Source organism: Rhinopithecus roxellana, chromosome 17 (assembly GCF_007565055.1).
Source record: "Rhinopithecus roxellana isolate Shanxi Qingling chromosome 17, ASM756505v1, whole genome shotgun sequence".
NCBI classification, from domain to species: domain Eukaryota; kingdom Metazoa; phylum Chordata; class Mammalia; order Primates; family Cercopithecidae; genus Rhinopithecus; species Rhinopithecus roxellana.
Window position 1 is genome coordinate 78,591,724 of NC_044565.1, and position 12,326 is coordinate 78,604,049.

At 39.2% G+C, this 12,326-nt stretch overlaps 1 protein-coding gene across 4 annotated transcripts in view; it reads left to right on the forward strand.

The window, feature by feature from the left end:
* The window catches only part of CRIM1 (cysteine rich transmembrane BMP regulator 1), a 201,307-nt gene that overhangs the window by 154,275 nt on the left and 34,706 nt on the right, over positions 1–12,326 (forward strand). For all 4 annotated transcript variants that reach the window (XM_010373245.2, XM_010373263.2, XM_010373271.2 and 1 more), the window contains 3 exons: positions 6,306–6,462; positions 8,588–8,709; positions 9,863–10,072. In XM_010373245.2, coding sequence (XP_010371547.1) covers positions 6,306–6,462; positions 8,588–8,709; positions 9,863–10,072 — 489 coding nt within the window. The remainder of the gene's footprint in view (positions 1–6,305; positions 6,463–8,587; positions 8,710–9,862; positions 10,073–12,326) is intronic.

Genomic DNA, 12,326 nt, shown 5'->3' on the forward strand with positions numbered 1-12,326 from the left:
CCCCACTTTGTTCCTGCCCCATCACCCTGCCTCCGGTTCTTCCTGCCCTCTAAGGACACTCACACCAACAGCTTTCCTTTTACTTTTTCATTTCATTTTAACCCTCAAATATTATCTTTCTCCTCCTTGGTTTTAGAGAAGGGAGTTTCTTATAGCCAAGTATGGAGTATTAGATTATTTTTTTCTATTGCAGCTGCTTTATATAGGTATTTATTTTGTCCCAAATTCACCCTTACATTATTTTTCTGCATCCCCTCAAAACCTTTTGCACATACAGTAGTCCTAAGCATTTATACCTAAGTTTTCTCTTAAGGATTTAGGACTAGTTTCCATTGGTTTCTAGATTTTTTTTTTTTTTTTTTTTTTTTTTTTTTTTTTGATACAGGGTCTTGCTTTGTTACCCAGATTGGAGTTCAGTGGTGCAAACACAGCTCACTGCAGCCTTGACCTCCCAGGCTCAAGCAATCCTTCCACCTGAGCCTCACAAGTAACTGGGACTATAGGCACTGCCACCACACCCAGCTCATTTTTTTTGTATTTTTTTGTAGAGACAAGGTTTTGCCATGTTGTCCAGGCAGGTCATGAACTCCTGGCCTCAAGCAATCTGCCCGCCTCGGTCTCCTAAAGTGCTGAGATTACAGGTGTGAGCCACCACACCTGGCCCTTCAAGATTTCTTAAAACAAGGCCAGCACCCCACAAATATTTCTCCTGTCTTCATTGATTTGTTGTTAGTTCATTCATTCATTATTTTATTCATCTAGCATTTGTTGAGTGCCTACTATATGCTAAGCTGTGTAGGGATACAAAGAAGATTAAAAATAGTCCTTACCCTTGACTTACATTGGTAATTTGTTGGTAATATTAGTCATATGTTAATATGTTGTAAAGAGATACAACATAATCTAGCCTGTTGTAGACAATCACATTAGGATTGAAATCAAAACCCTGTAGAAACATGTCCTTCAAAAGTAGGTGGCAAGTATACGACACAGAATTCTTTCATTCGAACATATTGTATTTTACTGTTTTAATCTGTAACAAATAACATTCTTGTAACACTAAGAAAAATAGTATACATCCAGGACATATAGAAAGTTTACATTATCTCTGACTCAGTTCCTCAAAAACATGTTTAGAATAAAAAATGTTTTTAAAAGTACGATAGCAACAAAAGTTTAAAACTAAAATTATTTTTAAATGATATAAAGCTAAAAAAATTAAATAAAAATAAATAAATAAATAATAATAAAAAATAAAATGGTATAAAGCCACTAGTAACCTAACACTTTATTGATACAAGCTTTTAACAACATTGCTCTTTAACCAGTGTCTGTTGCTAATAGACGTAATATACCCGCTTACTACATAAACTCTGTATGAAAGACATCTGTATGAATTAAGTACCATCAATCTTTTGGCATCTTAGTGTACACATCTTTAAATCAAGTGGACTTGATCAGATTATTTGTAACTTCTCTTCCAGTTTTAACATTCTTTAATTTTAGATGTTAATAATGCTTTTTCTAGAAACTGATGCAGGCATGTAGAATTTTGCATCAGTCAGCAGAGAGGAAAGAGCCTTCATATTTTTCATGAAATATGTATCTGAATCAAACATCACAAGAAGGTTGCAGCATCGAATATAGGGAGGCAGGCTCCTTGTTTTATTTCACTGTAATTCTAAACTAACACCTATCAGGGTCAAAATTGGGACCACCATTTGTAATGTTGCATTTCTGTATTTAATAGTCTTGGGAACTTCATGGCCATCCTGAACTGATAATAGGTTTGTAGGAATTGCCAGTATCTAAGAGTTTAAAATACAGTAAGTCCTCACTTAACATCCTCTGTAGATTCTTGGAAACTATGACTTTTGTGAATTGACATGTAACAAAACCAGTTTTACGGTTTTAGAGGCTAATTGATATAAACAAGAGTTAAGTTCCTACCTTATATTTCTGGTCACGAAAACATCACCAAACTTCTAAATAAAGACCTAAAACATTTCTAATAGTAAAAGTTAAAGTAAGTATGAGTTATATATACATTTAAGAAAGATTAACAAAAAACAAGTACGATGGTGATTCCCCATTTTTAATGAATCAGTGAGTGATAGTAGTTGTAGTGGTGCTGTGTTAAATCAACGAATAAATGTTTGCAAAGCAAACATTGTAAGGAGCACCTCCTTCTGCCATGCAGTTCAAACACGTACAATACCCACTGTGGCAGGCTCACTGAACCCTTTTGTCCTACATTGTTTATTGTACGTTTGTGTGATTATCACCTGCTTTAACACATTTTTATTTTATAAGAATTTGTATTTACTCACTCATTTATTTTCCAACATGTTTATTCCAGGCCAGGGTTGAGGGTAGCTAGAGCCCATTCCAGCAGCTCTGCAAGCTGCAAGGTGGGAATCGACCCTGGACAGGACACCATCCCATTGCAGGGTACACTGACACACACACACACACACACACACACACACTCTCTCTCTCTCTCTCTCTCTCTCTCTCTCTCTCTCACATAGTCTCTTTCTCTCTCTCTCACACACACACACACACACTCTCACATACTCTCTCTCTCACATTCTCTCTCTCTCTCTCTCTCTTTCTCTCACACACACACACACACATTCAGATTAGGACCACGTAGACACTCCAGTTCACCTAATATGCTCATTTGCTCATCCCACACAGCATGGAGAGAACATGCAGTCTCCACACACAGAGTGGCCCCAACCGAGAACTGATTTTTATTCCCCTTGTTAAGTTATGACACAATGACGTTGAAGAAAACCACTGCTGTTTGAGGACCTGCTGTACTACAGCGAAGAGTGTGCAGAAATTTGCCGCGCTCCTCTAGGGGACACCATCCACAGTGTGTTCTCCATGGAGGTTACATTGTGTTTATATATAATAAAGAATGAATGGCGCCCCCCACAGCTGCATCACGTTTTGAGCATAGGAGCAAACATTTCTTTTTTTCCAGAATGAACAGAGTGTTTACTACATAGTTGCTATCGACCGGCACTGCTGTACAGTCCCTGTACTTTGCCATTATTCATCACTTTCTCTTCAATAGTAACTTCTCCCCATGGATTAGAAAGCAGTTTTAGATCACAGTAAAGTCATAATGCTGAAAAATTATGAACATAAAGCCACCTTTTTCTCCATGGTTGCCTCAAGTGATGTACTGAAGCTTTACAAACAAACAAACACCTACCCTTCTATGAATACTGTTTTTCTAATCTCTGTTCTACTCTTTATTTATGGTTTTTATTGTTTTTGTTTTTTTTAAGACACAGGTTCTTGCTCTGTCACCCAGGCTAGTGTGCAGTTGTGCAGTCATAGCTGTCACTGCAGCCTCAACCTCCTGGGCTCAAGTAGTCCTCTTGCCTCGGCCTCCCAAGTAGCTGGGATTACATTCACTCACCACCACACCCAGCTAATTTTTTATTTTTTGGCAGAGGCAGGGTCTCACTGTGTTGCACAGGCTGGTCTCAAACTCCTGGCCTCAAGCAGTTCTCCCATCTTGGCTTCCCAAAGTGCTGGGATTACAGGTTCAAGCCAGCTGCAGTCAGTCTGCTCTTTATTTAAATGTTTGCCGTGATGATACATTTCTCTTAAGAAAACTTCATAATTGACATATGTGGATTTAAGACTACCTTCCAGTCTTTAATGTTGTCTATTTCTGAACTAGAAGATGGTATTTTGAGATGTTTTGGCAAGTGCCGGTATTTCAGGACAATTTCAGTGTTATCAGAGTAAGTTATTTTCATGCTGTCATTTCTCTGATAATATGGCAGTCTTCATGACAGTGGAGGAATAGGTAACAAGAACATTGATGCATTTATTTAGCAAATGTTGTGGAATACCCACTCTGCACTAAATACCACGGTAGTCCCTATACAGTGTGCCTAAAGATACCAGGGCCTGGGCCTAGAGCTCCCTCTGTTGGGAAGCTGCATGTAGATGGGCCAGAGTGTAGCATGCAGGGGAATGTTCAGCACTAGGGCATCCCACTCTAGGAGGCATATCCAGTCTCCTTCTAATGAATGTCCTGTATTTTTATTTAAATGCACCAGCCTTTCTTTGAAATTCCCTTCCATTGCAAAGCAGAGGTAGATTACAGACTAGTTTTTATCACGTTGTTTAAACTTGAATGGAGACACAACAGTTTTCTTTAAAGGTGAAGCACATTCTAGATCAAGGTCTATGGAAAAACTCCTTCTTTATTGCAGGACCAGAAAAATAAAGGCACCAAGGTGCTCAGGCTCCAAAATTTCAAGGAATCTAATCCCAAGGGATATTGACTGACTCTGGGAAGTTTTCAGGGTGTTTTTAATTCATCTGTTTCCCAACATAATCCATTTGTGGTCATGACCTAAAACTTCTTGTGACAGAAAAATGGGTTCACAATTTAGATGTCTGTGTTAGAGAAACATGGCTAATAAAGTCTTCTTTTTTCACCATTCCCTTAATAATGGGGAATGAAAAATTTATGACCTTTCAAGTCATATAATTACAAATTTCTAAATGAACCATTTAGAATTTATCTTCTAAGGATGCAAATTAGTAATCAGTTGCTTTGCAGTGTAATACAGGCCCAGGAGGTTATATTTCTATGTGTAATAAAAGGTTTATGATAATGACAGAGTAGAAAATTATACCATAAATCACATTTTCCTTCTTAAAAGATAGCAAATTAAATATGCAAATATTGCCAACTAAGATTCACAAAAGATGCTATCTTGAAATATTTGTGTAAAACACGGACCCATTTCACCTATTCATTGTAGTTAAGGTTTAATTTTAGATTATAAGTGTGTTTTGAGGGGACAGATGCATTCTGTTTTTCCCAGTGACTTATGTGTTATTACAGTATTCATGCTTAAAGGATGTCCAGATAAAATAAAAATGTGTTCATCATTCCAATAATAGACTCCGCTTCCCATTTCACCAGTCCATGTAGAACAATATTCAAACATTGCCATACTTTGGCCATCACCATATTAACTTCCCTTCTTTAAATTTGATTGTCTTTCAAATTCTACATTTAATTCACACAGATCTCAGCTTGCTTAATTTATATAATAAAGCATGCTTTTTTTTTTTTAACCTTAAACATTTCTATTTCCCTTTTCTCTGGTAAGCCTTATATAACTTTTTAAAATCATTTTGGAAGACTTCTATTAGGCTAATAACTTCAGTAATGTTGCTAGTCACCATTGTTACTTTCATTTTTTGTTCTTCTAAAATAGTGCAACTGACTAGCAGAGGACAGTTAAACATCACTCCAGATTCTGCTGTTAGGGGATACTTTGAACACTTCAAATAGTGGTTAAACATTTATATGAGTATGTTTTCAACACACACATTTTGTTAACTAAAAAGCCTATTATGTAAGTATATCCAAATACATGGGTATTTATCAGCCCATAGAGAAAAAACACTGAATATTTTAATTACTAGCATGTTGTAAGAGATGTACTTTTTTTAAAGGAGTAGTAAGAAATCCCTTATGCTACATACAATATGCAGTATTATATGATAGCATCTAACACCCATAAAGGTAATTATCATGTGGATATTTAAAAACATGCGTTATGGGATGGGCGCAGTGACTCACACCTGTAATCCCAACACTTTGGGAACCTGAGATAGGCGAAACCCCATCTCTACTAAAAATACAAAAATCAGTTGGGCGTGGTGGCGCATGCCTGTAATCCCACATACTCGGGAGGCTGAGGTGGGAGAATCACTTAAACCCAGGAGACAGAAGTTGCAGTGAGCCAAGATCATGCCACTGTACTCCAGTCTGAGTGACAGAGCGAGAGATTCTGTCTTAAAAAAAAGAAAAAAGGACATGCATTATTACGGACCTGCAACAGAAATAAAACATATAATGAAAATTGGACTGTAAATTTCTAATTCCCACATAACATAAATGGTCATCAGTGATTTAAAGTGATTTATAAAGTTCATGGAAAAATTATCTGAGTCATTAATTGTAATAGTTATCAGCCTGTTCTTCATTCAGAGCCTACCAGATTTGGGTACACTTTAGAAATCTAGGCATTTCAGAGTTGGACTTCATTTTGTTTATTACCACCAAAACATGGAGTCATGTGATAACCATGAAATAGCACAGTCAATGCTTTTCAATGATAACCAGGGCCATGGTAGAGCTGAGAAATTGGAATCTGTGCAAGAGTGGAGGATTCGGGGACGGTATTTTAGCATCGAAGTGTTCTGCTCTGTTCATCTTTGGAAGAAATAATGCCGTCTCTGTGTCTTCACAGGCGAGGAACTGTGCTCAGAACGTAAACAAGGCTGCACCTTGGACTGTCCCTTCGGTTTCCTAACTGATGCCCAAAACTGTGAGATGTGTGAGTGCCGCCCAAGGCCCAAGAAGTGCAGACCCATAATCTGTGACAAGTATTGTCCACTTGGATTGCTGTATGTATTTCTTAATTCAGAAGAGCTATTATAAAGTGCAACTTGGCGAAATGTTTCTACACATTTTGTTTTATATGTTGTTTGTGAATTAATCTATGATGTATTGAGCCCAGAATGTCTATACTTGTTAGGTGATTCAGAAAGCACAGAAATGGTGGTATCTCCAAAGAAAAGAGTCAGATTTAACTCTTATATTTTATAGAGGTGGGCCAGACACACCCTTTGTGCCTGTTGTGTGAGACTTTCCCATAGCAGAGTCCTTTAGACTCTGCTGGCGAGATTAGGAGATGGAATTGAGAGGACCCAGTGTTGGAAATGCTACAGCCCTTCACACCTGTCCCAGGGTCTGTTTGTGATCATTTATTTAACACATACTCTAAGATCAATTGAAGACCGACCCCCACTCACTTGATATATAATGCATCCTTATCTGCCATGCCTAGGTGTCTCACCTTGGAACTAGTCAGCGTTTCATATTTTTTTCTTTATCTAGTGTTAGATTTTATGAATTTTCTTAGAGATAAGGGTCATGACTTTTGTTTTCTAATACACCTTATTGAGTCAAACTCCATGAGAATCTAGATTATTCCAGTGGGGGAGGGTAGGAAATAGACACTTCATATTTGTTTCTTTAGTGTTTGTATAAGCACCTGTATTTGCCTTTATATCAAGTTGATACCTTTAGAAAAATCACCTTAGTTTATATTTTTTCCTTTGCTGTCTTTCATTTCAATCTGTCTTTCCAACTTGGTATATTTATGTGACTGCTAGAAATTCTTTTTTTTTTTTTTTTTAAGGCACGGTATTGCTCTGTCACATAGGCCGTAAGTGCAGTGGCACAAGCATGGCTCACTGCAGCCTCAACCTCCCAGGCTGTCAATCCTCCCAGCTCAGCCTCAGCCTCCCAAGTAGCTGGGACTAGAGGCATGTGCCACCATGCCCAGCTAATTTTTGTGTTTTTTGGTGAGATGGGGTTTCACCATGTTTGCCAGGCTGATCTGGAACTCCTGGCTCAAGCAATCAGCCTGCCTCGGCCTTCCAAAGTGCTGGATTACAGGCGTGAGCCACTGTGCCCAGCCTAGTACTAATAATTATAAGGGACTTAGACCCATCATCTCTTCTCATCTTCTGTCAGTCATCCTTTTCATTCTTCCTTTAAAAATTCTAGTTTTGGGAGAGGTCTTCTTTCTAATTTTCATTGGATAATTAAATTGGAAACATTGTTCCTTAAAATTCCCCAGATAAAATAATGAATCATCATCATTCTTAATCCTAAAATATGAATATGATGCCAATAAGAGTATTATTTCTTAACCTGACTGCTAATATAAAATGAAGTAGTATTACCACAATAGTAGCTGCAACCACTTGCTACAGTATCATGGCAGTTCAGAATCAAGGCTTTGTTCAAATCCAGCCTTCATCTTGGAGGAAAATCTCTTAGATGATTGTAAATTTCACTTTGTATTCCTGCCGGCACATTCAGGGAGGACCCAGTTGGACACCTTGGACAACTGAATATTATACTGGCTAGAACACATGTTTTAAGGACACACACCAAAAGAGAATTCCTGGCCAGACATCACGTGGGAGTGTCAAGATGAAGGCAGCAGTTGGTGCCCCTTTTATGTAACCTTCTGACTGAAGATAACTTTATGCATGCAGCAGATACTTCCAGAAAGGAGGGAGGGGGAGGGATAGATGGATGGATGGATCAGTAGGTAGGTGGGTGGGTGGGTGGGTGGATGGATGGATGGATGGATGAACAAATGAATAAACAGATAAACCAACAAAATCTCCTTCACTTTCCTATTCATGGAGTTTCACATTCACCTTTTAATGTGGTGTACCACTCTCCCAAATTAAATCAACAGTCCTGTCATTGGGATTCTGAGAGCCACATCCTAGAAGCGCACAAGTGCTTAGGCAACTCTCAGCCTTGGTCATGAGTGAGTGGTGGTCATGGCCACAGGGTGCTAATTACCCATACCCCAGGAGTCTGAGAGCAAAAGTCAAGTCATTCTGTTTAATAGCAATATCACTTTATTGACCCTTGGTCTGAGTGCTTGGGCATCATTTGAGACTTTTTGATTTTCTGACTTCTGACAAAATTTTAATTACCCAGGAAGAATAAGCATGGCTGTGACATCTGCCGCTGTAAGAAATGTCCAGAGCTGTCATGCAGTAAGATCTGCCCCTTGGGTTTCCAGCAGGACAGTCACGGCTGTCTTATCTGCAAGTGCAGAGGTAAGTGTGTACACATGGCCCTTCCCCCTCAAAGCAGCCAGGGGCACCGAAACAAAGAACAGAAGGACACCCTGTAAATGAAATGGTTTCAGTGATTGCTGCCTATTCTGACACAAATGTCAGTCTCTGTGGGACCGTCCCACAGGACTCCATTTTCCTTTCATTTTTATGAAGTAAAAGCTTAGAATAGAATGTAAAGTAAGCATATGATGGACAAGCACATTGACTAAATTAATCACTTCCCAGCTCTTTTTACTCGTATCAGTAACTTTAGCCTAAAGCACAATTATCTCAACCTCTATAGAGCCTCTCTCTGTTCAGGAGTAAGATCCATAAAATTGCAACAGTAAATATCCCCATTTCAAAGTTCTAGAGGGTGGGTATAGCTCAAAAGTGAGCTCTTGTATTTCCAGATAACAGTTTTCCTTGAGAATTTAGCCTTTGGCTGAATAAGCACATGCCAGCCCACAGCTGTGAATAAGCACAGAGCCCAGGTATCCCTGCTGCTTGAGGCTTCTCCAGGGAGATTCCTGAAACCACTGAGCATGCGCCCTGACCGCCGTTTCTGCCCTTACTCCAGCTCCACCCCTGCTGCCTGTCCCTGTATGTTGTACTTGTCAGCATAATCCACAGATTAAACTATAAAAGATTCCTAAACTTTGCTTTACGATTTTTCAAAACTGGACAGTTACCACCTTAATGGTGTTTCTAAGGGGTTGGAGTAAACAAAAATCTAGTCACTGTTTTAATTGTTCTGCTGAACAAAACTCTGTTATTTGCAAGGGGCCCAGGATGTCCCCATTGGTTGAAGCTTCTAGAGCAATTATTCTGGATACATTCAACATATGTGTAACATTTGTTATAAAGTCAGTGCTTGTTTATTGTTATAAAATATGAGAAAGTAGAGTAGAAGGAATAAAAAATCAGCGATCATCCTACCAATTGGAGAGAAACTATTTGCAGGTTTTTTCCTCTTTTTTCAAAATTGAGAGCATATTGACTTAAATTCTTTTCATGAACATATCCCATGTCACAAACTATCCTGTGTAGACATAATTGTTGGTGGCCAGGGTCCAGTCCATGTACAGACTCTGCAGGCTGTTTCTCTTATGCAGTAGCCACTTCTTTACCAGGCTGCGTTCTGTCTGTCCAGAGGTCTCTGCTTCAGCTGGGCCACCCATCCTGTCGGGCACTTGTCTCACCGTGGATGGTCATCATCATAAAAATGAGGAGAGCTGGCATGATGGGTGCCGGGAATGCTACTGTCTCAATGGACGGGAAATGTGTGCCCTGATCACCTGCCCGGTGCCTGCCTGTGGCAACCCCACCATTCACCCTGGACAGTGCTGCCCATCATGTGCAGGTAAAAGCTGGCTGCCATCTGTGTGCTCCATAAGCAAATGACTTCTGCCTTGCAGGGGTCTAGACACATTTGTAACTCTGGAGAGGTTGGAGGGGACAACCCCTGGAACACTTTTCAGCACTGCGTGGCTTTTGTCAACAACCACCACAGAATGGTCCGGGCACTATCAGTGAAGAACCAAAGACCAGAGAAAATTCTGACATTCTAGAAACAAGTCTCCTTTCTGAATGATTGACTCAGTTATATAAGGTCTTTGGACTACATTTTTGTAAATGTTTGTGGGCTGATGTACTTACATTCCAGCTCTCCATTTTATTGATAGCATATTAAGTCTGAATGTCCTCATTAATTTGAGGGGATTGGTGCTAGTTTTATCCCATAAAACCTTATCACATATAAAGTAATGTTTGAGAGGGAGAAACTTGTTGAAGTCTGTGGCTATTGTTCTTTTTTAAATTAGTAGACATGTGGCACTCTTGCCAAATGAAGAGATTTAGAGTTAACACACATCCAAAACACTTAAAATCATAATCATGGTAATCAAGATAAGTTACTGGAAAACCAGAACAGATTTGTAATTCAGGGGGGTCTGAATTATAATTGTCAATAACAGTAATTATAACCACAAACCTCATCTAGTACCTTTTATCCAAAGAGCTCAACACAGTCTTATATCTATTATTTCCCTCTCTGTGCAGGCCACTTTGAGTTAGGGAAAAACACACTGAGGCAGTTTCTCATTTGGAAAACAGACACAGAAAGATGGACTCTCTTACCCAGAGTAAAATAGTATGTCTGCCGAAAGGCCTGGGAAAAATGAAGTCTCTCAAATCTTGTATCAGATTTGTTTCAAAGTTAAGTCTACTGTCAGGTTTTGGAGTATGATTGTTTTTCCTCTGGTCAGTCCTGGTCCTGTATCTCCCTGTGCATGAGTCCACCTGTGCAAAAGGTGTAGCTGGGAGCCTGAAGCCTGGTCCTTTTGCAACAAGACTAGCCTGGGAGGGAAGTTGACCTTGTTCGCCATGGTCGGGGAGTCAGGGAGAGGGACACTTAAGTCCCTTTCAGCTCTGAGATTCTGCACAGCTCAATAGCTACAGTATCAGAGTGACAGGCAGCTCCCATACCTTGTAGAAAACCAGATTACAATGCAGAAGAGATGACTCTCTTTATTTTGTTTTGCTTCCCTATAGTTCAGTTAGAAGTATTCCATATCAGAACTCTTTCCATTTTTCCCATATTTTGCTAGTTAAATGTGAAAAAGTTCTAGAGTCCCCTGCATAAGAAGGTAAATGAGGACTTTAATATGATAGAACTTTGTACTGACTCTTTGGGGAGGGAAAAGTCATGTGTTTGCATGAAGACCCCTGCTTTAATTATAGATGTGAATCATAGAGGAGGGATTTGTACCTGGGTCTTCGCTAAACATCCTCAATGAAGAATTCTAACAGCTAGATTGGTAGAAATGCAAAGACATTAAGAATAGGTAATTGACCTAAGAACTGAAAATGAGTAGAACCAGAAAGATACTTCTCTGTTACAGAGTCATAGAAAGTTCTTATGTAAGCACATGTGAAGTTGTTGTTAATACCTTATTGTGGGTGTGTCAACATCTGGATATACGTGTATGAAAACACATTTATATATATGGATGTGTAGAGGTAAATTTTTTCCACAAACCTTTAGCATGTTGCCATATAAGGCTCCTTCTGAGTAGAGACTCCAGAGCTGTTGCATTCACGGACTCCTGCTTTAAAGAATATTTTTCTCCCCTCTTCATTCCAAGATCAGCTGTTTTTCTTCTTGGGATACAGGAGCATCTCCTGAACTCTTCTAATGAATATTTACTAAATGATACCGTCTCTGAGATTTTCTGTCTTCCATACTCTCTACCTTTGAGTTTATCTTTTGTCTCCATGTCTCTGGCCCGTCTTGTGTTTTGCCTTGAGGCACATCGTATGGCAAAAAGGTGAGCAAGAAAGCATACCTACAAACACACACATCAGATTTCCTCTGACCACTTCCATACATGTCAGCATTGAACAAGGCAGTAATTGTCAGTCCTCTCTAAGCCCTTTTTGAAAGCAATAAGGGAGGCTTTTGCTATATTCATTTATTGATACTTTTTGGGACTTTTGTTTCTCTGTAAACCACAAATGCACATTTACCGTATTGTTCAGCACAGTTTTCATTGTAGTCATCTTCCTCTCTGTTGTTCTTATACTGGAAAGCTGGTTACAGTTGCTTGCGAATGTAA